The 25300-nt window shown below is 31.2% G+C and overlaps 1 protein-coding gene across 1 annotated transcript in view; it reads left to right on the plus strand.

The window, feature by feature from the left end:
- Positions 1-7401: 7401 nt before the first annotated feature.
- LOC129753736 (neural cell adhesion molecule 2-like) overlaps positions 7402-25300 on the plus strand; it is a 68663-nt gene continuing 50764 nt past the window's right edge. The window contains exons 1-3 of the mRNA XM_055749580.1: positions 7402-7405; positions 11537-11677; positions 11933-12064. Of these exons, the coding sequence (XP_055605555.1) occupies positions 7402-7405; positions 11537-11677; positions 11933-12064 (277 nt within the window). The remainder of the gene's footprint in view (positions 7406-11536; positions 11678-11932; positions 12065-25300) is intronic.

Here is a 25300-nt window from a genome sequence, read left to right on the forward strand (position 1 = left end):
AATACAATTAGAAATATTTGTAAATATATTGGCTCAAACAAGTTGATTACTCCCAAAGAGTTATTTTCAATCAAAGCAATCAAATAACTGATAGGAAAAAAACAAACTACAAGTTGTTAAGACATGCGAAAAGACAAGTTCTATTTAAAAGTTTCGGAAAAATGTAAATATTCGGTATTTGTTGAAATACTATCCTCTCAACTTACAACTCGGAGAACAACTCAAATGACAATCCGGTGGACAATCTGGACGATAATTTAGCGAGGTTGAATGGTTCAAGAAATATTACAGAAATGGCTGCTGGAAAAATATCCATACTTCGTTTCAAAAACATAAAGCTCATTGGAATTATTCTTAATTTAGGGTTATGTCTTTTTAGGTTCCGTTGGAAAATGCCTTAATTCAAACTAACATTTTGGATCATTCTCTTAATAGAAGTTTTGAACAATTTTGTTTAAGGTAAGCTTTTAAATATTTTCTATTGATTTAGGAAAAAATTCATAATTATCGTATTCCATGCGAATCAAATGTGTATGTCAGTCCAGTCAGAGATTTTGTGTTGAGTGATAAATCTGATACGAAAAGTAGGATTATATATAAAATAGGCAAAAACTTCTTGAACCATAGAAGAAGATATGAACAAGAGTTACAGCAATTGTTTCTTACGGGGTTTCCTGTGGTTTAATTTTTCCTTTTCACTTTGCAAATTTCGGTGATTTCTTGACCATAATTTCTGTCCAGTGCTAAATAAGTTAAACATATGAGATCTCGTTCTTTGTCAATTTCGTTTCTTTCTTGGGGCAGATGGCATGGTTCCCTTGCACAAGAAATCAAAAAAGAAATAGATTTTGTCAAATTTTTAAATATTTGTCTTGATTTTTTTTGGGTCTGATAATTAATTTGACGATATTCTCTGATATTGAACTGATTTAAGCTTCTTATTTTGTAGTTTGATCAATGGATATTATGGAAGTAATTATCATAAAAAGCTTTTTTAATTTAAAGAAATAGTATTCTGAATCAGAAATTTATCACTAATACTGAATCGATTAATGGACATCTCATAATTCAAAATTTGAACTTCACAACAAATTGTTCAGCAATCTTAATTATTGAAATTAATGAAATGTTGTCTTTACGATTGCAAATAAATAAAAACAAGCAAATAATAGTAGATTATTTATTTATTTCACGTGGCTTAGAATTCAAAACAAAAGCTGAGTTTAAATTTTAAAAAATAACTTAACGGATATTTCATGAAAAAAAGTGTTTTTCAAAAACTTAAATCTAGCCAAATTAAAAAAAACGTATTTACAAATCTTTAAAAATTAATCAAAACGAATTAAATTATTTTACAGAAACTCATCTACTCCTGATTTTTCCAATCGTAAAGGTTTGGGATTTCTTCCTGGAGCAATTCTTTATTGAGTTTCGCCACCAAAATATTTTGTAGTACACCTCCTCCAAGGTTAGAGCGATGGGGAGAAAGCACCAAAGCTAACGCACTAAAAGCTCGTTCGACGCTCACTTGGTTTGATGGAGTAGCGTAAACCACCATGGCAATTGCGTAGAGTTCTGGGTGGGTTTGCTTCCAAGCTACCCAATGGCTGTAGACATCATATCGATGATTCTGCCTTGGCTCCACATCAATGGCTTTCAGCTGTTGAAGAAAACTATTACCAACATTTTCTCTCTCGTGCTCAATAGCTCCACCAAAGAGGTCAGTCATAAAATCATCAAATTCATCCCTTTCAGAAGGAATGGCAGCTTGACTATCTACGTTCCCACTAGGATTTTGTATACGCTGTAGCCTCTTCCAAGTGTTTAAAACCAATTCCTGGAAAACTAAAAAAATTAAGGCTATAATTATTAAAATAAAAATCAAACTCACTTGAATTTCTTCCTTATCCCTTCTATTGAAAAGACCTGATCCTCGAAAATTGAACCGCGGGTCCATATATAACGCCATTTTGAATGCGTTAGATTGGCGCAGTTTAAGCAGCCGATCGTTGAGTGCTTTGTAAATATCATCAGCGAAACGGTTGTTCTGACATGATTTCACGTCTTTGATGGCCATCAACCATTGCAGATAGAATTCAGAAAGCGATATATGCGCTTTCTGCATTTTTGTAGTGCATTCGTAAAGTGGCTTGAATGCTTCTTCATAGCTTCTCATAAACTCCCATTGTTCATAAGAAATTTCTGAAATAAATTGTGTTTAAAATTAAATATGAAATTTTCTCGAATATACAATTTAATTTCTTACCAACTTCCGGAAACTGCTGCCCGAGTTCGATGAAAAATTGTTTTTGATCAATAAATTTTTTCATCATGACATAGATGCCACCCCAGCGCGTTGAGCCCCAAACCGGTGGGTACGATTTAGAACTAGCGTCGAATGATGCTTTGTATTTAATATTCTTAAATTTTTTAGCTTTTTCGGTGATCATTCTTACGCACTCATTAGATTTATTCACCAATCCCAGAATGGCGAGCTGGAGAGTGTGAACTGCACATCGTATCAAATTGACTTCATTTCTCAACTCATTTACTAGTTCCTCCATCAAATGACTCAATAACATGTCTCCATTCTCCTCCGGTTCAATCAATTTTTCAATGTGCGCTAGCTCATAATCTGACTGAATATTTTTGACCGCTGCAACCATGTTGGCACCGTTGTCGACTGTGACGGAAAATATTTGATCCAATGACACGTTGTAGTCAGTCAAAGTTCCCAAAATCACGTCCCTCAAAAAGCTGGCTGTTTGGCGTTCTCGTACTTCAACCATTCCTGAAAGTTGTTAAACTTAAAATTAATCTACGTTCAAAATGTTTATATAGTACCTACTACGCTACTACCTACGCAATATAAATTGAACTGCTATAGAGCTAAAACATTATATCTAAATAAACTTCTAAGGTAAACATTGGTATACTTACCAATCGTTCTGGTCACCATTCCAAATTTTTCGCTGTGGTATGTTGAATGGATTCCCAAAATGTGTCGATTCAATCTGCATGTTGAGTCCACTTGAAGTGAAATTAATTTCCCACGCATCTCGTCCTTGATACGATCCCGGATCCGGTTTGCGCACAAATTAATATGATCCTTTACCTTAGCCTCATTAAGGGTGATTTCAAGCGCTTCGGATATTGGATCAAAAATTTCTCTAAATCCTTCCCATTTCACAAATCTCAATGGAAGGTTATAAAATGAAATTAATTTTATGCATGAGGAGACCACTATCTGCCGGTCAATAGCCACCAAACGTTTTTGCACAGATCGTTTCTGCTTCACAGGAACTTCTCCCGAAAAGAATCCAGCAGCACAAGCAGATTCAAAATGTTGGGAACGGAAGTGGCGGATCATATTTTAGCAGTCGTATTTTGTTTGCACATAACTGCACCGCCTTTCTTTTTCTAGCAAACAATATGCCAAAGCTCCTTCACGCCGCACATACTTTCCGCACAGTTCGGCAAACGTTGGTCGTTTCCTAACACTCGAACTTGACGCACCTTCACTTTCCATTATGACTTCACTGCTGGACTTTCACCTTTCAAATGAATATGAATATTTCAGTGTAGCTCAGTCACTGAATAATGAAAGAGCTTTCTGTCAGTTACACTCATTTGATTGACGTTTCTCTCCAGTGTTCATTCAGACAGAAATGACTGACAGCATAAATGAACTCGAATAGCTTTGAGTATGGAAAAGCTTCACTGCGATTGAAAAGCGAGATGCGCTACATTGAGCTTTCGTTCCTTTCAGCTTTCATTGAATGAGACGAATATTTTGAACTGTGGTCCTAATAAAGTTCAGTTGTATATTTGAAGTCCTAGCAAACAGTCGTTTCTTTAGCTGTTCCTCCTGACCAGATAAGGTCAAGTCTGGTATCACCTCCAAGTTAAAAGGTCGTTGACCTCGTGAAGGTTAAAGGTCACAGGACGTGACATATAGAAAAAGAAAAAAATTATTATCGTCTTAAATTGTTTCAATAAATGCACCAATTTGGAAAAAATGCTAATTTGTATCAAATTATATAACTTACAGTGGCCGAAAAAGAATAATACCACTACACATTCACGTAGGAATGAGGGGAGGGGTTTAAGGGATTAAAAAACCGAACTAAAAACTCGAAACTCAAATGCATTTTCAATATTTAGATCATAGTTTTCCGAATATGAAAAAGGAAATTAAAAACCATTCTGACTCTTTGTTCACCTTTCAGATGCGAAAATCAATTTTCAAGAGCTAATAACTGGTGATCCAGAATTCAAAACTTAAAATCAGATTGATCATTCGAAATTGTTTTTTTTATTTGGATTTAAAATTCAGATTAAGAATTATAAAAGGAAAAATTGGATTAAGATTCAAACCAAAAAAAAAAATTGAATCTAAGATTCGTGATTGAAAGCCCTTAAAAGAATTTCACTTCTTGGATCATGTTTAAAAATTATGATCTGCAATTTTTACTTTGTACATTTCCAAAATCGTATTGAATTTTGCAATGAGATTCAATGTTTAAATTTTGAATTCAGGTTAAAAATTCGAATTCGAAATTACTATTGGAAATTTAGATTCAGATTCGGCTTAGAAATGAGTTTAATTATCAAAATTTTTCGGACTATTTCGTTAAAGAATTCAAACAGTAATAGATCGTTAACAAGATAGACGGGTAAATCAAATTCGAAATTTCAAATTTTGATTCCCAGTTAGTTTGTTTACCAAATGCTACTGAAAATCAAAAATATATTTGAGTTTATTCGATAGTTTTGTTTGGTGAAAAAACTGATTTTTTATTTAAATTATTTTAAAATATTATTCATTTATTCATTTTTTAATAAACAGTATTCACTGATAAAAAAAACATTAAAATCTTAAGGAAATACTATATTTTCTTGACGGATAGAGTAACTTTTTAAAATAATGCAATTTTTTCAAGAGCCAAATTTTGAACTAAAATTTTAAATTTGGATCGAGATCTTTTTCATTTAAAAAAAATTGATTTACAATTTTCATCGATGGAAAAAATCATTAAATTTTTCCGAGAAGTAGGTTAATTTATCTTACTTGATTGGAGCATAGAATTTTTTTTTAATAAATTTAAAGATTTCTTTAAAAAAATATTTTTGCCATAATCAAGTGACCTAAATCTCCCATATTCTTGAGCGAATAAAGATTATAAACTAGTTCCCTATGAGAAGGTCTTTCCTACGGTCCTGCCACTACATATGTGCTTTTCTTGTTAAAACATGAAAGATTGACATGCGTCAAAAATTTCTTCCACAAATTGCTTTGAATTGTATAACGGATAAGTCAAACATAAATATTACTTTTTTTTTTGATGGAAAATTTGTGATGAGTGCTTAAAATGTGAGAAAAGGATGAGAAAAGAGAAGAACCACCGATGTTTTTCTCCAAAATTTAAGTTATTTCTGAAAATTTATTTTGAATAAAGAAATAACTGCCTTATGGAGCGATATCATGTATTCCAGAGTTTTTAACGGGGGGTTTTCCCCTCAAGTACTCATGAACTTGTCATTTGAACTTATCAAATTACTTAATATCTGCATTAACATGATGAAAAAAATGTTCTGGGGTGAATTCGAATCAGAAAAAACAGGCCGGTATCCGAAATACCTTTATTCTTGTTTCAAGTCTTAGATGGCAGGACTTTCTTGATGTCAAACCAAATTAAGGCTCAGTATCGGTTTGATGATTTTAATTAGGCCCATCTTTATCATTTTGACGTGTCTTTCCAAAACAGTTTTGTTGGAGTTCACGTTAAAGAAAGCCTTTCTGAATGTGCATAACCTCACCAGCTCAAGAATTTAGTACCGCCAGAGTTTTTGCTCATCTCAATTTCCGAGACAATTTTAATAAAACTGATAGCCATCTGATCCATCGAACTTCATCCGAAATTTCATAATTATTGAGATTACCAATCCAAAAATTCCCTTTTTAGTTAGCTTGTTTGAATTCTTATTATTTGATTTAGTAATCTTAGAATGTCTAAGCTTTCCACCTGGTACAAAGAACTTATGTCATGACCAGAATAAAATAAATACCTGAATTGAAAATGGGCCTCAATTGCGATCAACAGCATGATGGTGCTGCCATCTACTACTAAAAGCTGGAAAATTGGTTTAATTCAACTTTTTTTAATGGAAGGTATGTATATGAAGAGTTCTACCAGTTTGACAAAGTATTATTGCTCAAATTTTAAATTCGTGAATTCCTGGGATTAACTCTTAAAAACCCTTTAAAACCTGTTGAAATACTTGAAATCGTCTTAAAATGCAGTTATAAATTCAAATAGTTCAAAGAAATAATATCACACACTTAAACATATTAAATTTAAAGATCTTATCTCGATTTAGTAGAAAAACATAGGCGGTTTTTTTTTGCTCCATTTTTCATATTTTTGGTCCTCAACGCCAATTGTCCCATCGAAAAAAAAGTGAATTTATACTTGAGTTTGAGTTATCCGTTGTACAATTAAAACAAACCGTAGCTAAAAATGTTGACGATTGTCAATCTTTCATGATTTAACAAGCAAAGCACATGTTGGTAATATTCTTGTTTCGGTCACTGTATATAACCTGACTTTTCAAAAATACAGGTCGGACTCGATTATCCGGAGTATCGATTTTTTTTTTTTCACTCCGGATAATCGAATCTTCCGGATAATCGAATCATAATAAAATGTTTTTTTTTTTCAGTCTGAGGACGTTAAATTGTAATTTTTTTGTGCATTATTTTTGAAAAATGCAGTGGCGTATAGCCAGAAATCATTTTTATAGGAAAAAGGGGTAAAGTCGTGATAAGAAAAAAAACCAATATGTAATATTAAACAATTACTAGTTTCACTTTACCTTGAACTGACACATCTCGGAAGTGATTTTTGTTCTCATGCTTCGTTATTCAATGAATGAATTTGTTTTTAAGCTAAAATAAACGAGAAGTTTCCTGACAAGAAATATTAATTTTATTTAACCAAAATGAGAATGTAACAAAAAAGAATATCAAAAGAGGAACATACTGAAATAACACCCTAGCTTAAGTCCCTCTATTTCTTACTACTTTCATGTTTGTACATTTGATCATACTTTGTAAATAAACTAAAATACATTTCAAAATCCACTCATTTTCAACCGAAGACAATCGATAATTAATTAAACTAGATAATAAATAATTAACCCGTTACTTCCCACGAATTTTGTTTAAATATTTGAACAACAAAAAAGCTTTTGTAAGGAAAGAGCTTGAACAAAAGTTGTTTCCCATGGCCTCAAAAGTTGAAACTCGTTGAAAAAAGTTTTTGATTGTTTCAATAGTTGCTAGATTGTTTATCAATAGTAACTATATCTAAATTTCAAGAAGGCTTATAGACAAGCACAATGAGTACACAAGGAAGTTTATACAATTATTGACTGCATCATAGTAGATTTACAAACTTGATAAAGACGCAAATGTTTTGGATCACTTGTGCTACCATGGGATGTAGAGAGTTAAACACATTGACAACTCTTATTCTTACCCCTCCTGTTCCTAGCTACGTACTTGCTTGACCACATATTTATATTATGTATTATAGAGTTAATGAGTTTGATCTTGAACAATACACTGTGGTTAACCGAGTTTTAATATGAAGTACAACTACTATACTAGTCCCTGAACCCCCTAACTCCGTCCAAAGCTGATAAAAATATTATTTTGTGAATTATAGTACTAAATTATTTAAAAAATCAAAATGAAAATAAAAAAAAAATTATTTTAAAATTCCGGAAAATCGAGTCTAAAATTCCGGATAATCGAACTCCGGATAATCGAGTCCGACCTGTATTATGATTTAAAAAAAAAATCAAATGAAATAAGAGCTTCAATTCTCAAATAAAAATTTTAAAACCGAATTTTTCAGTTTTGGTTTTTTAATCTCCTTATTTGAAATTGATTTTTTTTAAATTGTCTTTAAATAACATTTTTTTTTTACTTTTCAATCCGAAAAATGACTCTTTATGAACTATTCCAAATAAATGAGTTTTGGTTTTTCCAGTAAAGGAATAAATTTCAGATTTTTTACAATGATTGAAGATTGTATAATTAAGGATTGTAAGAATTCTAAGTATTGAAAACATTTTTGGCCCTCGATTTTTGGCACGGCCTTAGTTTTAACATTTTTCAGCAAAAAAAAAACTTTCAATTATCTTGAAATATCAAAAAAGGATTTTTGTGATCAATTTATTTTCAAAATCCATGCATAAATTTGTGCAGAAAAAATTGCAAGTGCATAAATTGGAATGTGAGCCCCCATTATAAAAAAAATGGAAAAGTTTCAGATACAATAAATCATTTTATTTTTTAAATTTTAAAGATAATCAACTGAAAGCTGTAAAATTGGTGCAATACTCCATGTTCCTCAGGTTTTTTTTTACAAAAAGTCGTCATCTCATTAGTTTAAATCTTAGATGTGTACCAAATTCGTTCAAAGTACAATAGTTTTATGATATGCTCACGCTCTAAAGAAACTGAAAACGCCCCGTTAAAATGGCGAAACTATGAATTTGAAGAAGCTTAAAATTCAAGTGACAAAATGTATTTTTATTTTCTTAAAAGATTTTTTTTTTTGTTTTAAGTAGTGGAAACGCTTTGCAGAAATCAATTTTAATCTTTAGATGTAATTATCGAAGTTTAATAAACACAAAGGATCGATTGCAGTTGAAATTATTATTCTTTTAATGAATTTAAATATTTTTTGTTGAAGTCAGAACATTCAAAATATTAGTTTGATAGTATTTATCCGATAAAAGTGAATTATTTATTTTTTATGGAAATTTTACAGTTGTTATCTCTCATGTCGATTTTTAAAAACAATTCAAAGAAACCTGCACGTAAAATTATCTTCTGCAAATTTCATATTTCAATGTTTTAGTTTTCACACCTTTGATTTACTGAAAAGTTAATTACTTTTAAAATAATTTTGAACTTTGTCCTACTTAGACTTTAAATTTGAGTCTCTTTTGAAAATTTTCAAGGCAAATCTAGAAGAATATCATCTTGATAAAAAAAAATCCATTCAGACAATACTAAAGGCTGCCCAGTCAGAATTACGCAAGACACTCATTCAAATAAATATGTTAAAAAAAATCGGATAATACTTATCTCTTTTCAAAAACGCTTGAATTCACCCATATCTTTTATTGATTCGCAAAACCAAAAAAGTTTAGTATTGAAGAGCGGCTGTTTAAGCACAAAAAACAACATTAGCATATACTGACTTTAAAATACTTAGGGCGATAATTTCATTCGATTTCAAAATCCAAATGAAGATTTAAAACGCTGTACAGCTTTGGTAAGAAGTGCAATGACATTTTCATATTATTTATTTATTATATACCATAACATAAACCATACAAAAAATATCATAAGAAAGACTTTCTACGCTTTAGAATGAAAATTAAGGTCCTGGAAGTGGTTTCTAAATAATTTAAAAAAAAAGCGTGATGAAATCGAAACAATAACCGTGATAAAAATGAGCGTGAATTTGGCAGGTTTCATGAAAATCACTTTCAATTTGTATAGGTTGTTTCACATTAAAGTTTAATTTTATTTGGAAGCCCCCACTCTCTTAATTCCGGCACCAAAAACCCTCACATGTTAAATTTCTAGATGATTTGACCAGCTGTTTCCAAGTCTTTAGTGAACACACAGAAAAACAGACAGACCGCAATGAAATAAAAGAAATATTAATTTTATATTTTTTGTAGGCTTCATTACAAATCATATAAAAAGATAATTCCGAAACAACCGCTCTAAAATGATAGCTGCAACTGGAGTTTCGAATTGCATTACAAAGCTGATTTATTCTCATTACGAACGTGAACCTTGATCTCTAAATTTATTTTATTACTTTATTATGCCAAACATGATCTATTTATAAAAGAATCATTTTTCGTATCTTAATTATAATATTTTTTTTGTAGTCAAATTCCCTCATAATGTATGGGAGCTCCTCTTTTCCTTCTCTATATACCAATGGAAGAAAGAAGGAGTCTCAAGGAGCCTTTCTAGGCACAATGTTTCCCTTCTGTTTGGATAACTGAAAAGATGGTGGGGTTTCAAATATTCAAAGAATCATTTCTTGTACTCAAATACTCTTCCCTGTCAAATTTGGCTCTATTTGCTCAAAAAGTTTTCGAGATGTGCACTAAAAGCTGTATGAAAGCCCCCCTCTCTCCAATCTGTTCACTGAAAAAAGGTCAGGTGTTATTTAATTATCGAAACATATTTCGTATAAAAACACATTCCCTTTAGTTCCATTTGCTTGATTAGTTCTCGAACTAGGTACAAAATTGTAAGAGAGCCTCCCTCATCCTTCTTTACTCCCCACTGGAAGGAAGGAGGGTTATCAAATATTCATGGAAATATTCTTCGTATCCGAATTCCATGCTGAATGTGATACAATTTGCTGTTTTTGAGCTACCCAAACACTTGTCTTTTTTTTTGGAAGAACCCCTTCCTTCATCCAGTGAGAGGGAGGCGTCTCATTTTGATAATTCATTTAAAATTTCGTTTACATTCACAATTTTTCGTATTCAATCATAAATTTTAAAAAAATGTCATAAAATCTTCAAAATAGTGAGCCAAATTTGTGTAATGAAGTCTGTCGTAACAAAATTAGAAAATAATTTTCACGATGGAAAACTTTTTAAAACAATGCATTTGCTAAAGAGTTTTCTAATTTGAGCGTTGAAATTTTATTTAAAGAAAAAAAGCATCTAATTTATTGAAAGACAAATTTTTTTTTTGCCCATATCAAATATATAGAAACTTTCAACCTCTTGAGCAAATTTTTTTTGAATTCGTGCAGCTTTAATTGTATCAAACGGGTTTAAAAATAAAATTGAAAATTTGAGTTTTCTATCAGCTCTAGATTGATATTTGAACAATCAATTGATATACTTAACTCAAAATTGATAATGCTTGCGCTTAATCCCTCTAATCCGGAGGGCCTGATGGTACTGAAGTTTTTTTTTAAACTTTGTTTTCTGTTTTAATCAAGTGAAAGATAACTTAAAAGAAAAACCTAATGATGTTTTTGGAAGATAAATAAATTCTTCAGAAGCTTTTTTTAACAAAACATTTCTAAAAGCTAGAAAGCGAGCAAGGAAACAGGAAGCTCTTCGTTGAATGTGTGCACATAGCACACACATCTTTGATGATTGTTCAAGAAAATTTGTCTTTCCATATTAAACACCACCCCTACCTTATATTAGGAAGATAACTTTCACGAAAACTAACCGCTCGAACTCTGAGAAACAAGAACGATTAATTACCGTGCAATTTATCATCATCATTCTCGGGACGTTATCAAACTGATGCTTAAGCAGCTTCCAGTTGGTACCTCCGAGAAATTAGCAACCTTGAACGAAGTTTGCTGAAAGCAATAACTTTTACTCCAAACCAAACCAACCAAAACCCAAAAGCGAGGAGGCACTCATCATTTCTGTTTTAATTTCTGTTTCACTTTCACAGTCCCACCGAAGATAACGCACGTGACCTCCGGCGGCCATTTGCAGGTGCGGAAGGGTTCCCCAGTAAGGTTGGAGTGCTCGGCCACCGGTAATCCGATGCCAAACATCACCTGGACTCGGAAAAACAATCTCCTTCCGAATGGTAAGCTTCGCCTCTAACTCTTTGGGCAGTAAAAAGTGGTTCCTACCCTCACCACTTTTAAAGGGGAGGGGCTGGACAGATTTAAAAGTTTATCTCAAACAAAGCAGAAAAAAATATCCTCTTCCAGCTTCAGGGGGTGGAAACGGTGCTTTTTCGGGGTTATTTGTGGTGCAGATTTTTAACTGGAACCCGTTTTTCTGTTTTTTCTCTTCACTTTTTTCTGGCAACTTGTTTGGACGACGCCAACATCATCAGGCGAGGAGCAGTACACTTCGTCGGTTTACGTAATCGAGAACATGGACCGGCACAAGGGCGGCACCTACATCTGCACGGCCAACAATGGCGTCGGCCAGGTGGCAACCAGCCAGATCATCCTACACGTGCTGTGTGAGTATTCGTTCAGCTTTTTTTTCTCTTTCTGCCGTCTCAACTCTTTATTTTATTTATCGTCTGCAAAAATGGGGGTAATTGAGAAAAGTTTACTCTAGCAAGCAGCCTGAATCCGAAATATTTTTGTTTATTGTTTTACTCAACCCAGATTTCTGCAAATGGCCTGAAGGTATTTCTTTGATCAAGGGTAAGCAGTCTTCGATGCCTGTTTGGGAAATTGTCTAGACGCAAACATAAAACTCGGCCGCTGTTTGGCGTTTTTCTATAAGATCGACAAACAAATATAAAAGAAAGAGTTCCAAGGTCAAATTTTGAAAACAACTTTGCTTTGGGCTCCGTGGTCAAAAACAATAGGGAGAAAAATGTGGGCGAAATTGTAGTTACCTACACTTTATCTTAAACCCAAACATACGAGAATTTTCCTTCTAACCAATTCAAGAAAAAACAACGAAGTCATGGCAAGTTCGACGAATACATTAAAGAACAAACAAAACAAACAAAACAAACAAAACAAACAAAACAAACAAAACAAACAAAACAAACAAAACAAACAAAACAAACAAAACAAACAAAACAAACAAAACAAACAAAACAAACAAAACAAACAAAACAAACAAAACAAACAAAACAAACAAAACAAACAAAACAAACAAAACAAACAAAACAAACAAAACAAACAAAACAAACAAAACAAACAAAACAAACAAAACAAACAAAACAAACAAAACAAACAAAACAAACAAAACAAACAAAACAAACAAAACAAACAAAACAAACAAAACAAACAAAACAAACAAAACAAACAAAACAAACAAAACAAACAAAACAAACAAAACAAACAAAACAAACAAAACAAACAAAACAAACAAAACAAACAAAACAAACAAAACAAACAAAACAAACAAAACAAACAAAACAAACAAAACAAACAAAACAAACAAAACAAACAAAACAAACAAAACAAACAAAACAAACAAAACAAACAAAACAAACAAAACAAACAAAACAAACAAAACAAACAAAACAAACAAAACAAACAAAACAAACAACTCAAAGAAATACAAACATGAGAAAATTTACTTGTTTTATGTCCTAGGCCCAAGATTGTTAAATTTTTTTTTTAAATCTTACTTCAAGTTGATTTTATATTGTTATTTAAAATTTAACTGAGTGTGTCGCTTGATTGTTGCAAATTCAAATCAAAACTGACTTTAATTTGTTCAAAATATGTTTCACTTTGAAGATGAGGTTAATGTGGGTCAAAAAAGTTCAAAAATTTTGGTAAAATTTGTTTTTTTTTAAGAACTTTCGTATTTTTATCTGAAATTTGTTCATATTCGTTTCAAATATTTTTTATATTACAAATGTTTCTATCCTGTTTTAAATTTTCTACATTTTACCTGCTATATTCGAAGAATTCAATCTATCGCTCTGTTTTTACAAATTTATAAGCAACTTTTTAAATACAGATCCCGTTCGTTTTTGGAAACATTCGATTTTGGCAGCATTCGATTTTGGCAACATCCGATAATGGAACATGTGCTTAAATCGAACAGTTTTGAAGAACAACATTTTATAGGATAAAATATTATTAATTTGAAAAACAAATTCAAACTTAAAAGTAAAAATAACGAAAAATATCTTAAAAGTTATGGACAATTAAAAAAAACATATATAACAAAAAAAACCTATTATCAGCAAAACAAAAAAAACGCTTGATGTATCAAAAACATGAAAAAAAAGGAATTTTTAAAATATATAAACAACTGACTTGAAATTAGTTAAATGATAATTTTAATAATTTTTTGTATAAATAATTTAAAAAAAAAATGAGAAAAAAATCAGCTCGATTTTAGCAACATTCGATTTTGGCAACACAAAATATTCGGAGGTGTTGCCAAAATCTGACGAGGTAACAATAAATTTGTATCATATCTTGTTGTGAACGAAATTTCAAGTTATTCTGAACCATTTTTTGAAAGCTTCATGCTTTGTTTACACTTTTAAAAGTGATACCTATTATGTTATTCCAATTTGATAAATGATTATTTTTTTCCAACTTTTTCCTCATTTTGATTCACATTTTCATTTCATCATATTGAGGAACTGTTTGTTTCAATAACAACTGTTTCCAACATTCTATATTTGAATACTTAACAAACAAAATATTTTTTTTATAGTAAATTTGTTTTTTTTTATTATGAACGTGTCAAAAAACAATCCAAGGGATAAACGATTTGTTAAAATCCGACCGTTTGGAGATCAAAGACATCTTTCACAGCAAATTTCTGCTAAAAAAATTTACAAACATAAAATGTTGTGACGTGAATTTATTAATTTGCGCTGTTACCTAGCTGGGTTTTAATGGATTTCTATAAAATTTGATGTTTCAGAATTGTCTCGTCATTTTCAAAGAAAATCAAAACTTTTTTTGTTAGAAAAAACATAAAAGTTTCCTGGTTAAGTTTAAAATTTTCTTTTTTTTGTGACTTGATTTCACTCATTTGCCAGTCGTAATTTACAATCGATCGCTTTTAAATTCTCTTTAATCACACAAAGAAGCAGTATTCGTTGGCTTAAAAACGTATTATGCATAAAGTGAATTCATTTTTTCATTTATTTGTGTTTTTTTAAAGGCCAAAATTTACACTTCAATCATCAAAAATTAAAAAAAAAAATCTTTACTATACATAGAAATGTTGAAATTTTTTTTTCTCTTATTCGAATACGGGTAAAAATAATTTGTGAGCGACAATTTTTTCTTTCATAACATTTTCTCCCATGGTAGAGTTTTTTGACAAGATAGTAAATTTCTCGCCTCGTAAAAATATTTTGGATCGTATATTGCTCATCCGTCCAAAAACCAAATTGCCGTTCTAGAAATTTAAACTTATTTTAAATTGACCAAAATTTCTTTGTATTATAATTTTTGCTTTCCTACGGTAGATATTTTTAGCCCCAAAGTGATTTTTCCTCGTCTCGTCAAGATCTTTTGAACTGTGTTTTGCACATTTCAAATCAAAATTTCTTACATATTTGCCCAGTCTTCTTTTGAAAAAATTTACTTCAAAATTAAAAAAAAATAAAGCTTTGTTTCAATTTTGTATAAAAATTTTCTTTCATTTATTTTATACTTTTTTAAAATTATCTTAAATTTGATTTAATGTGTCATGAACTAATCTCGAGTTTTTTTTGGAATTCTTCCTCAATCAACGATTAATTTTTAAATTAGTGGCAGTTGAACATTAAAACTATGATTATTTGTTCTGTTCATTCCCCGTTTGTTTGAAATTTTGTTGAAATGTGAATACAACTCAATTTAAAATTGAAGCAAATTTATCAATTTTATTCTGAAACTTATCTGAAAGTTTTCTCAAATGTGTTTGAAATATGTTTTCTTTCTTGATTTATTCCTCACTTATCCGGTAAAATTAATCTCAAATTTTATTTTTATTATTTCATTTTAGTTTCATTCAATCATCTATATTAAGTTTCTATTATTTGCCTTTTTATCATTATAAATTGTTATTCTTATTTATTTCAATTTTGTCCTATGTTTGTTATGAGTTAATTTTTAATATTTATATTTTTTTTTAGCGGACCACTACACTCCTTCAAACTAAAAGGATCATTTGTGCCCCCTGGTAATGGACGCTTCTGTTCTCAGCACGTCTGGCAGCAACGAGGAATAACAAAATAAAACGCGAGCAAAAATTTAATCATGCTGAGAACTCAAATGTTTTATTATAGTGCGGGGAAAAGTAATGATAATAATAAATTAAATACTACATGGATTAATAAATCTCAAATTTGGTTTTATTGTTTCATTTAATTCTTCATAAAGTTTCTATAATTTGCCCTTTTATTATTTTTAGATATACTTAAATTTTGTTCTTGTTTATTTGAATTTGGTCCTAGGTTTGTTTTAAGTTATTTTTTATTATTTTTTTTTTGTAGCACATTATGTCATAAGAAAAGAAGAAAACTGGTATCTGATCGGCAGTTTTTAACGATTGAATTTCTCTTTTAATAGCTGTATTACTTTGATTTTAAACGTGGAACGGTTGTTGGTTGTTTTATTTCATTAGGAAAAGCGTTGTACTTTGTTACACCAATAAATGAGATTCTTCTTTGACCTAAGGAAATCAGGGATCCACTTCGTTGTAGAAAATCTGACTTGCGAGTGTTATGAGTACGCAATCCAGTTTTAAAATTAATGTTTTGATTACTGTAATTGGTGTGTAAATTGTCATAGACTTATACATATAAAAGTTTGTAAATCACAAAGCTCGTTTGATAGAAGAATTTTATGAGATCTTAAGTAGTAGAACTGTTGGCTAAGGAAGAGCAAAGGGAGTCTATAATATTTTTCAAGCATCTATTCAGGGGAGTTTGAAGTATTTGGAAATATGACAAGGAGGCTCTTCCCCGTATCATAATAAGATAGTTAAAATGAGAGTGAAAAAACGTAAAGTGAAATTTCAATAAAACATGTTGTGACACAGAATTACTCAATTTCCATAGGATGTCACAAAAAGGAGAATTTTATTCTAGATATTTTGTGTGACGACTCCAAGAAAGAATTTCATATAGGTTGATCCCTAAATATTTCAAGCGTTTAACAATAAGATTTCAATTTATCGTTGGGTCATTATTCGGTAGTAATCTTTTATGTGAAGAATGAAATAACATGTTTTTGGTTTTAGTATAGTAATTGTATAAAATTTTTCTTAATCAAAAACAACCAACATCGAAAATTTCAGATTTCGAATTTGAAGTTTTTAAATCTTTCTCAAAATGAATGACAATTATTTGAAAACTGTCATGCCGTATGCATAAAATTACTCCAAAACAATCTTCAACACTTTGAAAGCATTCTTAGAAATATCTCTAGTTTTTTTTAAAATGTTTTGGATTAATTTGATTTAATGGATCATTGAACAGTTCAGTTAAACTTTGTTTCAATTTTTAAATTGCTCAATCAGTATTTTTTATATTTCTCTTAAGTCCATCTTTATCAGACTTCAATCCTGTTTGAAAAATTCAATCAAGTTTGATTTTTTTTATGCTTCGGAACTGCTTTGAAAATGGTTTCAAATTGATTCAAAATTGTTAGGAAAAAGTATCAAAATTATGCTGAATTAAGTTTTAAGTTGTTTTCAAAGCATTCCAACTAAATAGTTATTAAAAATTGAGCTAAAATGATTTCAAAATCGTCATATTGTTACAAAACTTGGTCTTACTGATTCTAAATGGCTTAAAAACTATTGGAAAATGAAGTATGATCTCAAAATTATTTAAAAATAATAATACAACGGTCTGACAGTTGAATCGAATTTCATAAGTTGTTTGTTTTTGTCTGAAAATTGATTGGCAAGTTTATTTACTTTAACCGAAGTTGCTTAAAAATGCACTACGAATGTTTCCAAAATATCTCAAAAAAGTTTCAAAAATCTTTCAAAAATCTTTTGAAAATTTCTTACGAAACCTTCAAATTTTCATCAATTTTCATCAAAAGATAACTACATTATTGTCTTAAAAATCAAAAGTAGAGGAGGTAGTAATTTGGCAAATATGCGGTCGTAAACGTTGAATAACGATAATTTTCTTTTGGCAATGTACTGCCGTTCCAAGCAAGATTGTTTCATGTGGAAAAACGTGCAAACGAGAAAAACGTGATTGAAATATTAGATATATTTCCAATTTTTCTCTTAAAATAAAAATTTACCAACAGTTTTTTCGTAGTGAACAGTTCAACTTAATCATTTTACAATGTTTTCTGCCAAAAGAAATTACATTTCTTACAAAAAAAAAAAACAAAAAATTAGAGCCAAAAATGCTCGGTGTGACACATTTGCGTAGAATCAGAACGCGTACCGATGCTAGTTCTACGCAAAACTGTCACACGGCTACAATTTTTCTATCATTTTCAAAGCTCGTAAAGTTAATATTTTTCCCAAAAACTCAAGTTTAATCGCAATTTGAGAAATTCGCTCCACTTTGTTTATAAAAATGTATAGTTGAGCATGATTCCTGTAAGAAGTGCCTACCGAAAAGTGTTTTGTGAAAATTTCTCTGAATAAAACACTTAAGGCTTCTCGCTCCGACTCCGCCCTCTATTTTAGTGTTCTTTTAGTGAATAACAATAAATTCAACAGTTTATACTCATCTTAACAGATTTTTTTTCAATTTTTTTATTTTTTCATAGAATTTACATAGAACTATCAACATAGAGACAACCACCTTGATACAAATTTCGTATAACTTCAAAACAAAGTATACTTTTTTGTGTTTTAATTCGAACGTTAACACTCAAAGAAACCGTTTCCAGCAAAAAAGTGGAGATGACCCAAAGGTCACATGGGATAGTCTTGCTTGGAATGGCAGTGTAGTGCTTGAATAAAATTTGAAGTCGTTTGAAATATTTCGACCCATGATCTGTATACGACAATTTCAAAACGTGACAGTGTCAAAATGAAAAAAAATTTATTATGTGACATAATCCAACCATGTTACATAATTCAACCAGGTGACATAACCCGATCCTGGAACATAATCTGTCCTTGTGACATAATCTGACCATGTGACATAATCCGACCATGTGACATAATTGGACCATACAATACAATCAGACCATGCAACATAACCCGTCCGTTTGACATAATTTGACCACTGTTAAACTGACATACATAACTCTGCACCACATTTCCATCAACCAAAGGTTCGTGTCTTAACTGCTTAGTAAGTGATTAATACACTGGTTGCGATGGAGCGCTAGCATTCAAAAATTACTCCACGTGTTCTAATGACACGTAGGAAAATATATAGAAATTTCATTATCTACCAAGCATTTTTAGAAAGGTTCAATTATTCTGCGTGCAAAAGTATAAGTTGCTATGGTGTTCAATTTTTGTTATGTTTTTTCCTTGTGAAAAAGGTCCCGATGGTTGAAATATACTAGATTCATTGAGCTTTGAAATTTGAGGAACAATATTTGAAACGAGCCTACATATGAAAACTAATGCTTCATATTTAAAAAAAATAAAAACTATTCCAATTAATAGGATATTAAAATTTAAAACATAATTTCGTAATATGATTGAATTAAAGTTAAACAGTTTTTAAGAATTAATTTTAGCAAATGAATTAAAAGTTACAGATTTAAACACTTTCTAAGCGAAAATGTTCTTTATCTTATTGAGGAAAAAATCACAGTTCTTTAAAAAAGGATCTCCTGGTGAACGATTTAGTCTTGGCATTTTATTAGAGAACAGGGCCGTAGGAAGAACCGACTCATGGGGGGGGGGGGTTTTGATGACTGATTCTTATCAATGATTTTTTGCCCAATAATGCACGAAAACAAAAAAAAATAAAAAAATAAAGTTTGTAACTATATGGTTGTTTATTTTTAAGTACTTAAAGTTTTCGTATTAATTGTAATTTTAGAAAATTGGTCCTAAACCTAAAAGATGAGCTAAATTCACTTTCATCGATGGTTAAAATCTTTGAATTTGTTCAAGAGTCTGGTAGATCAAACTTAGTTAATTTCGTTTTAAAATAAACTTTTTAAGGAGAGTCTTTCATTTCTAAAAAAACTTATTCTATACTCAAATCAAAGAAGCTTAATCTTCCAAACGATTTTACAAATTCAAAGATTTTATCTTTTGATGAAAATAAATCAAATTAAAAAAAAATATGCGATTAAAAATCATCAGATTTTCGGATCAAATTTTAATGAACCAAATCATAGATTTTAGTATGAAACTGCAATACATTGCGGACCAAATACGAGATCTCTCGTTTTTTTCGCTTGCCACTAGTTTATTAACATAATTCAAATGAATCTTATAACAAAATCTCATTCTACAAAATGTAACATAACACAGTATTTTGTTCATTGGTTCCTGAAACTTAAAATGACAAATTTTAGTGTCCTTAATATGTTAATAATGTTGAACAATACACTGGAAAAATATTGAATTCTTTGCAAAATTTTTAGGTGAAGATATTTTTTAACAGTAAAAATTTTCGTAAAGAATCGGTTCCATAATGAAAATTCGTAAGATGATTTTTTTTTTAAATATTTGGGTTTTGAGGATAACAAAAAAACTGAAATTCTACCTCTTATTTGCGATTTTCAGCTGAATTCTATTTACAAACTAAATTTGTATAAATAATTGAAATCTGGAAATTGAATTGACAAGCAATTTTAACACATTAAGTAAGAACCGCAAAGACGAGAAAACCAGATATTCGGCATTCGGTATCTCAGAAACCCCTGAACTAAGTTTTAAAAACTAAGCATTTTTAAGTAACGGCAATTGATGTGTTCAATTTTGTCCAATAAAGTTTAACACTTGAATTCAGTCAATTCGAGTTAAACTTCGAAGTGTAGCACACTGTTGGCAAGTGAAAAAACGATATTTTTCGTTTGGTCTGCAATATGTTATGTTCATGATTTTCGCATTGCTCAACAATTTATGTAGATTGTAAAATTTATTTACAAGCTAAATCTTTTTCTTTATTTTGAATCTGCATTCTGAATATGAATTCTAAACCTGAATTCTAAAATTGTGCTTTGAATTTGTACCCAAATTTCCATACGATTTCCGAATCTTATTCCAGATTAGAATTTAATGAGCAAAGTTATAGAGCCGTTATTCATGAATTTATTATTTAAATTCTTTGGTTCAGGTTTAATCCAAATCTACTTTTTAAATTATTTATTTTTAATCTGCATGGTGAATCAGAATTAAAATATAAATTTTACAAAGATCTGAATCTTACTTTTAAATTTTGGATTGCCAATTTGAAGCTTAATTTTTTTTAAATTTTGTGTAAAAACTATGTTCAAGAATTTCGAATTATAATATAAAACAATTTTTTTTTCATATTCAGAAAACTATTATCAAAATATTGAAAATGCACCAGGATTTCAAAGCAACTTTTCATTTCTAATTTCTTATGATTATTCGAACTAAAAATCATCAATCCTGAACTGGGTACAGAATCCAAAATTCGAAAAACTTTACCATAAATACACTTTTGGTTATGGGAATTATGGAATCAGAACCTCCGAATTCGAAATTCAATATTCAGACTTGAATTTCAATGTTAAAGTGAGAAAACTTTGAAAAAGTTTAGCAGAATTTTGGATTCGGATGTGGGTTTTTAGGTATTGGCATTAGTTTTTCTAGATTGTGACTGTTCGTTAACCTTACTCTGTTATCAAAATTTGGTTCGTTCTAAATTAAAAATTTTGAGTGTAGAGTAAAATCTCTCGCTTGCAAACCCCTCCCCCCCCGTTCCTACGGCCACGTTAGAGAATATACTTTTTAGATGATCTGAAATTTCTTCAAATTTCCCCTTTGGATAAAATTTTCAAAAGATCATACACTCTTCTTCAATTAGAATGGAATTGATCCGATACATTTAAACTCTGATTGAAAATAACTGAGTTACATAACTCTTCATAAAAAATATTTGCAAATTGTCAAATGAAAGTTGGATGATTTCCAAAAAAATCGAAATTTAGCTATTGGTATCATTACATGATCGGGAAACGAAGCTTAGGGAGTGATGAGCTAGTTGGCGCAAGAAGCTCTGGGCGATGAATATTTTTCTCCTACGCAGGGGGATTTATATCAGCTTATCAGTGATTTGACCATGGTGCATAATCCGACTCTGGAACATAATTTGACCACGCAATAAAATCTGACCATGCAATTTATTTCAGCTGTGTAACAAAATCCGACCATACAATTTAATTCGACCACGTGACATAATCTGACCATGGGACATAATCTGACCATATGACATAATCGGACCATGCAACATAATCCGTTCGTGTGACATAATTTGACCATGTAACATAATCCGACCATACAACATGTTCCGACCATGTGGCATAGCCCGTCCGTGTGATATAATCCGACCACGACATCATAATCCTTTAGATGTAGTGTTCGTTGAAGAAGCTTTTTTCGTGAAGAGAGTTCCGTTCTCAAATTCTGATTATCCCCCTATAGTGATGCCGTAAGACGTAATTCTAAGTCAAAAAAGGCCTCTTTTTAAACGGAAATAACTGTATTAATTTTATTCCTTAACTAGATCTTAACTCAAAAATTGTGTAATTTTAAGGCCTTGGCCCAAGATCGGATACCATAAATTGATGAATCTTCTCTCAAAACACCCCGATGCAGTTCCTCTTATTTAAGACTCATGCCTCCTGCGGAGTAAAATTCTTTAAAAAAATTAACAAAAAAAAGGAGTTTCCCTTATCTCTTCTCAATTCTGATTTATAAAGAACAGTTAGAGGCAGCCTTTTGAAAAGACTCGTCTTCATACCGAAATCTAATATTTCTCAAAAAAAAAATCGTATCATGTATTGGCTAAAATTAACCTGGTGTTATTGCGTTTAGGTAGAATCTTATAGTGGCTCCAGAGAGTTGTAAAAGGGAGGGTTTTTCATATTTTTGAAAAAGCATTGTTTTAGCACTCTTATTTTGATAAACACTGAAAAAAAATCAATCTAAACAGTACCGCAATTAGTTAGTAGAAGTTTCTTTTTTTTTAATTACAGCTTTATATTCGAATAAATCATCGAGAACCTTATCGTGGTCAACAGTAATTGAAAAGTAAACCAAGCATTTAACGTCGTCGTCGTCGTCGTCGGTAGCAAAATCTTGTTACAGAACTGATTTCTGCATACATTAAGCTGAGGGAAAACAGACTTGTAGCGGTAGATATTTGACCTCATCCGTACGGCACAAATTACGAGAAGCCTTCGTGTTTGTGGTTAGGAAAGAAATTGTTTTTTTGAAACACCGCACACAAAAAAGCGAGAGCCTTGTTAGGGGGCTCGAAATGGAAAACATGTTCACTTGTAGCAGGCCGCCCTGATTAAGTGATAAGTACAGGGCTCTGCTAAGCTGAATGCAAGGGTGTGAACGGCTCGGTTCAGACTTTCTTTACTGTTGTTGGTTGAGGTTTTGGTCGATAAAAAACCGTTTGCAGTTAATTAGTCAAGACGAGTTGTTTATTCGTTTGACTTTGATTTTTTTTTTCCCTTATGAAATCTAAATAGAGTTCAAGTTGTTTCATACTTTTAGGTGAAATTCGCCTTGCTCCTCAAGAGCTTTGAATTCTAATTACGTCCTTTTGTAAATGTATTCTAAGAAGCACATGTGTCTGACCTCTTAGCTTGAAGTTAAATGCAAAGCCTTGCAAATTAAAACCAAAGCTGATTCCGTGACACGGTAGTTGGAAGTGGTTTTTTATTACCCAGGTGTATGTGTAACCTAACATCCGTTTGATATGCACGAAAAGCCACTGAACATGCCCTCTTGAACGACTTGGAATTTACTCCAGTAAACAGGAGCCGCGGTTTTCTGCTTTGGTCGATTAAAAAAGGCACGCATATGTCGATGTTGCTTGCGGATTACCATATTTTAATGGTTTCATCAAAGTGGTAATTTTCCATTAATCCAGATCTTGTTATAACCTCAATTTAGAAATTTATTCATAACACATCAAGACATTTTTTGAAGCAAAAGTTTTATAAATGTACTTCATGTGAAAACTCTGTCTCCTGTAATCAAAACTTCTATGAACTTTTTTTTTTTCATTGAGCACAAAAACAATAGAACGTGCAACTCATACTGAACAAAACTGTCGAATCCGTTTTGTCACTGGCTCAAACTTTTTTCCCGTCTGTATTCCGGCAAGCATCAATGAGTTGCAGTCGATTTATAGAGCGCAAGAACAATTTATTCTCCTTTATTCAACTTTGCAGCTCTCAGTCGATTTATTTTTTCCTTCTTGTTGCTGCCCCATCGAATAGACAAACTTTGCCCACTTTGCCATGTATCATAGTTAGATTTTTTTGTCGTCCTTCCATCCTTCCCTTCAAGAACAGCTTTTTATCCCCGCTACAAAGGGAAAAATATGCAATTTATGAACATAAGCCCAGTGACTTGGCGTATAACCGAAAAATTCTTTCAAACAAAACTTTTCACCATTATGAAGCGAAATTTGTTTCGCAGTTTTTTTCTCCTTTTCTTCCTCTTGTATTTGACTGGTTTTTCCATCCGGCCAATCCGCGCCCCAGGCAAGGTTTGGGCCACAAAGATACACTTTCGATAAAGTTTTGCCCCGGTGATTGTACTGCGACTGGGTAGCAAGAAGAAGTATGAAAAAGGGTTGATTCTGTTGGGTGTCGCCTAGCATTTTGCACTGAGTCAAGTTGCTCTATTTCTTTCCCTCGTCCCAGTACATTTTCATTGAAGGTGCATATTTTGATTTTCACATTTTTTTTGCCCCCTTCTTCAGCTTTGTATGAATAAGTGGCCCTTTGTTGAACTTTCTCCCGATCATACAAATATGATGAGGTTATAACGATGTTGAAAGTTTTTCTTCGGGAATTGTTCCCCATTTTTCGAGATCGTTGCAGGGGATTGGTTGCGTTAGAAAAGTTTATTAGCTGGAAGCGATTGGCAGAATCGCCGAAAATAATTGATGAATTTGATGAACATTTTTCGGAGCTGAACTATGTTAAACAGATTTTATACGGCAAATGATCAAATGTGAGTTGATTTTCTATCTGAAAGAAATCACACTACAGGTTTTTGCCAAGCTGACATTTTAAAATTTTTTACTTGTTGTGTAATAAAAAACAAGCATAGAGAAAAATAAGTATGATAAAGTTAGCCTGACACAGCTTTCGAAAAGTTTGGAATATTTTATGAGACAAATACCTTAACGACAAATTATAAAGCAGTTCAAAGCAATTGAATATTTCTTAACATTATGGAGTAAATTTAAAAAAAAACGAATGATTTTCTACACGATTATGACAATTCACGATGGACGACAACTTTGAGACAGTTTCAAGACTATATGTATGGGAGAGTGGGGAATCATGGGCCACTTTTTTTCGTTGTTCCATAACTTCTTTATTATAAAAGATAAAATAAAAATAAAAAATGGTTTGGTTTTCTACATTTTCAAGGTATCATAAGGTATTTTTTTTAAATTTTTAATAAGTTATTTTCGCCAAATTCTGACTGTTTGAAAAAAAGCAATATTTTTTGGATTTTGAAAAATGGTGGGGAATCCTGGGCCACCAAATCCAAATTGACCAAATAACATGCAAAGTTTATGAGTTGACCCAAAACTGTTATTTCCTAATTCATTTCGTTATTTAAAAGCAATTTCAGATGATGAAATTAAAAA

This window comes from Uranotaenia lowii, chromosome 3 (assembly GCF_029784155.1).
Source record: "Uranotaenia lowii strain MFRU-FL chromosome 3, ASM2978415v1, whole genome shotgun sequence".
Taxonomy (NCBI): Eukaryota; Metazoa; Arthropoda; class Insecta; order Diptera; family Culicidae; genus Uranotaenia; species Uranotaenia lowii.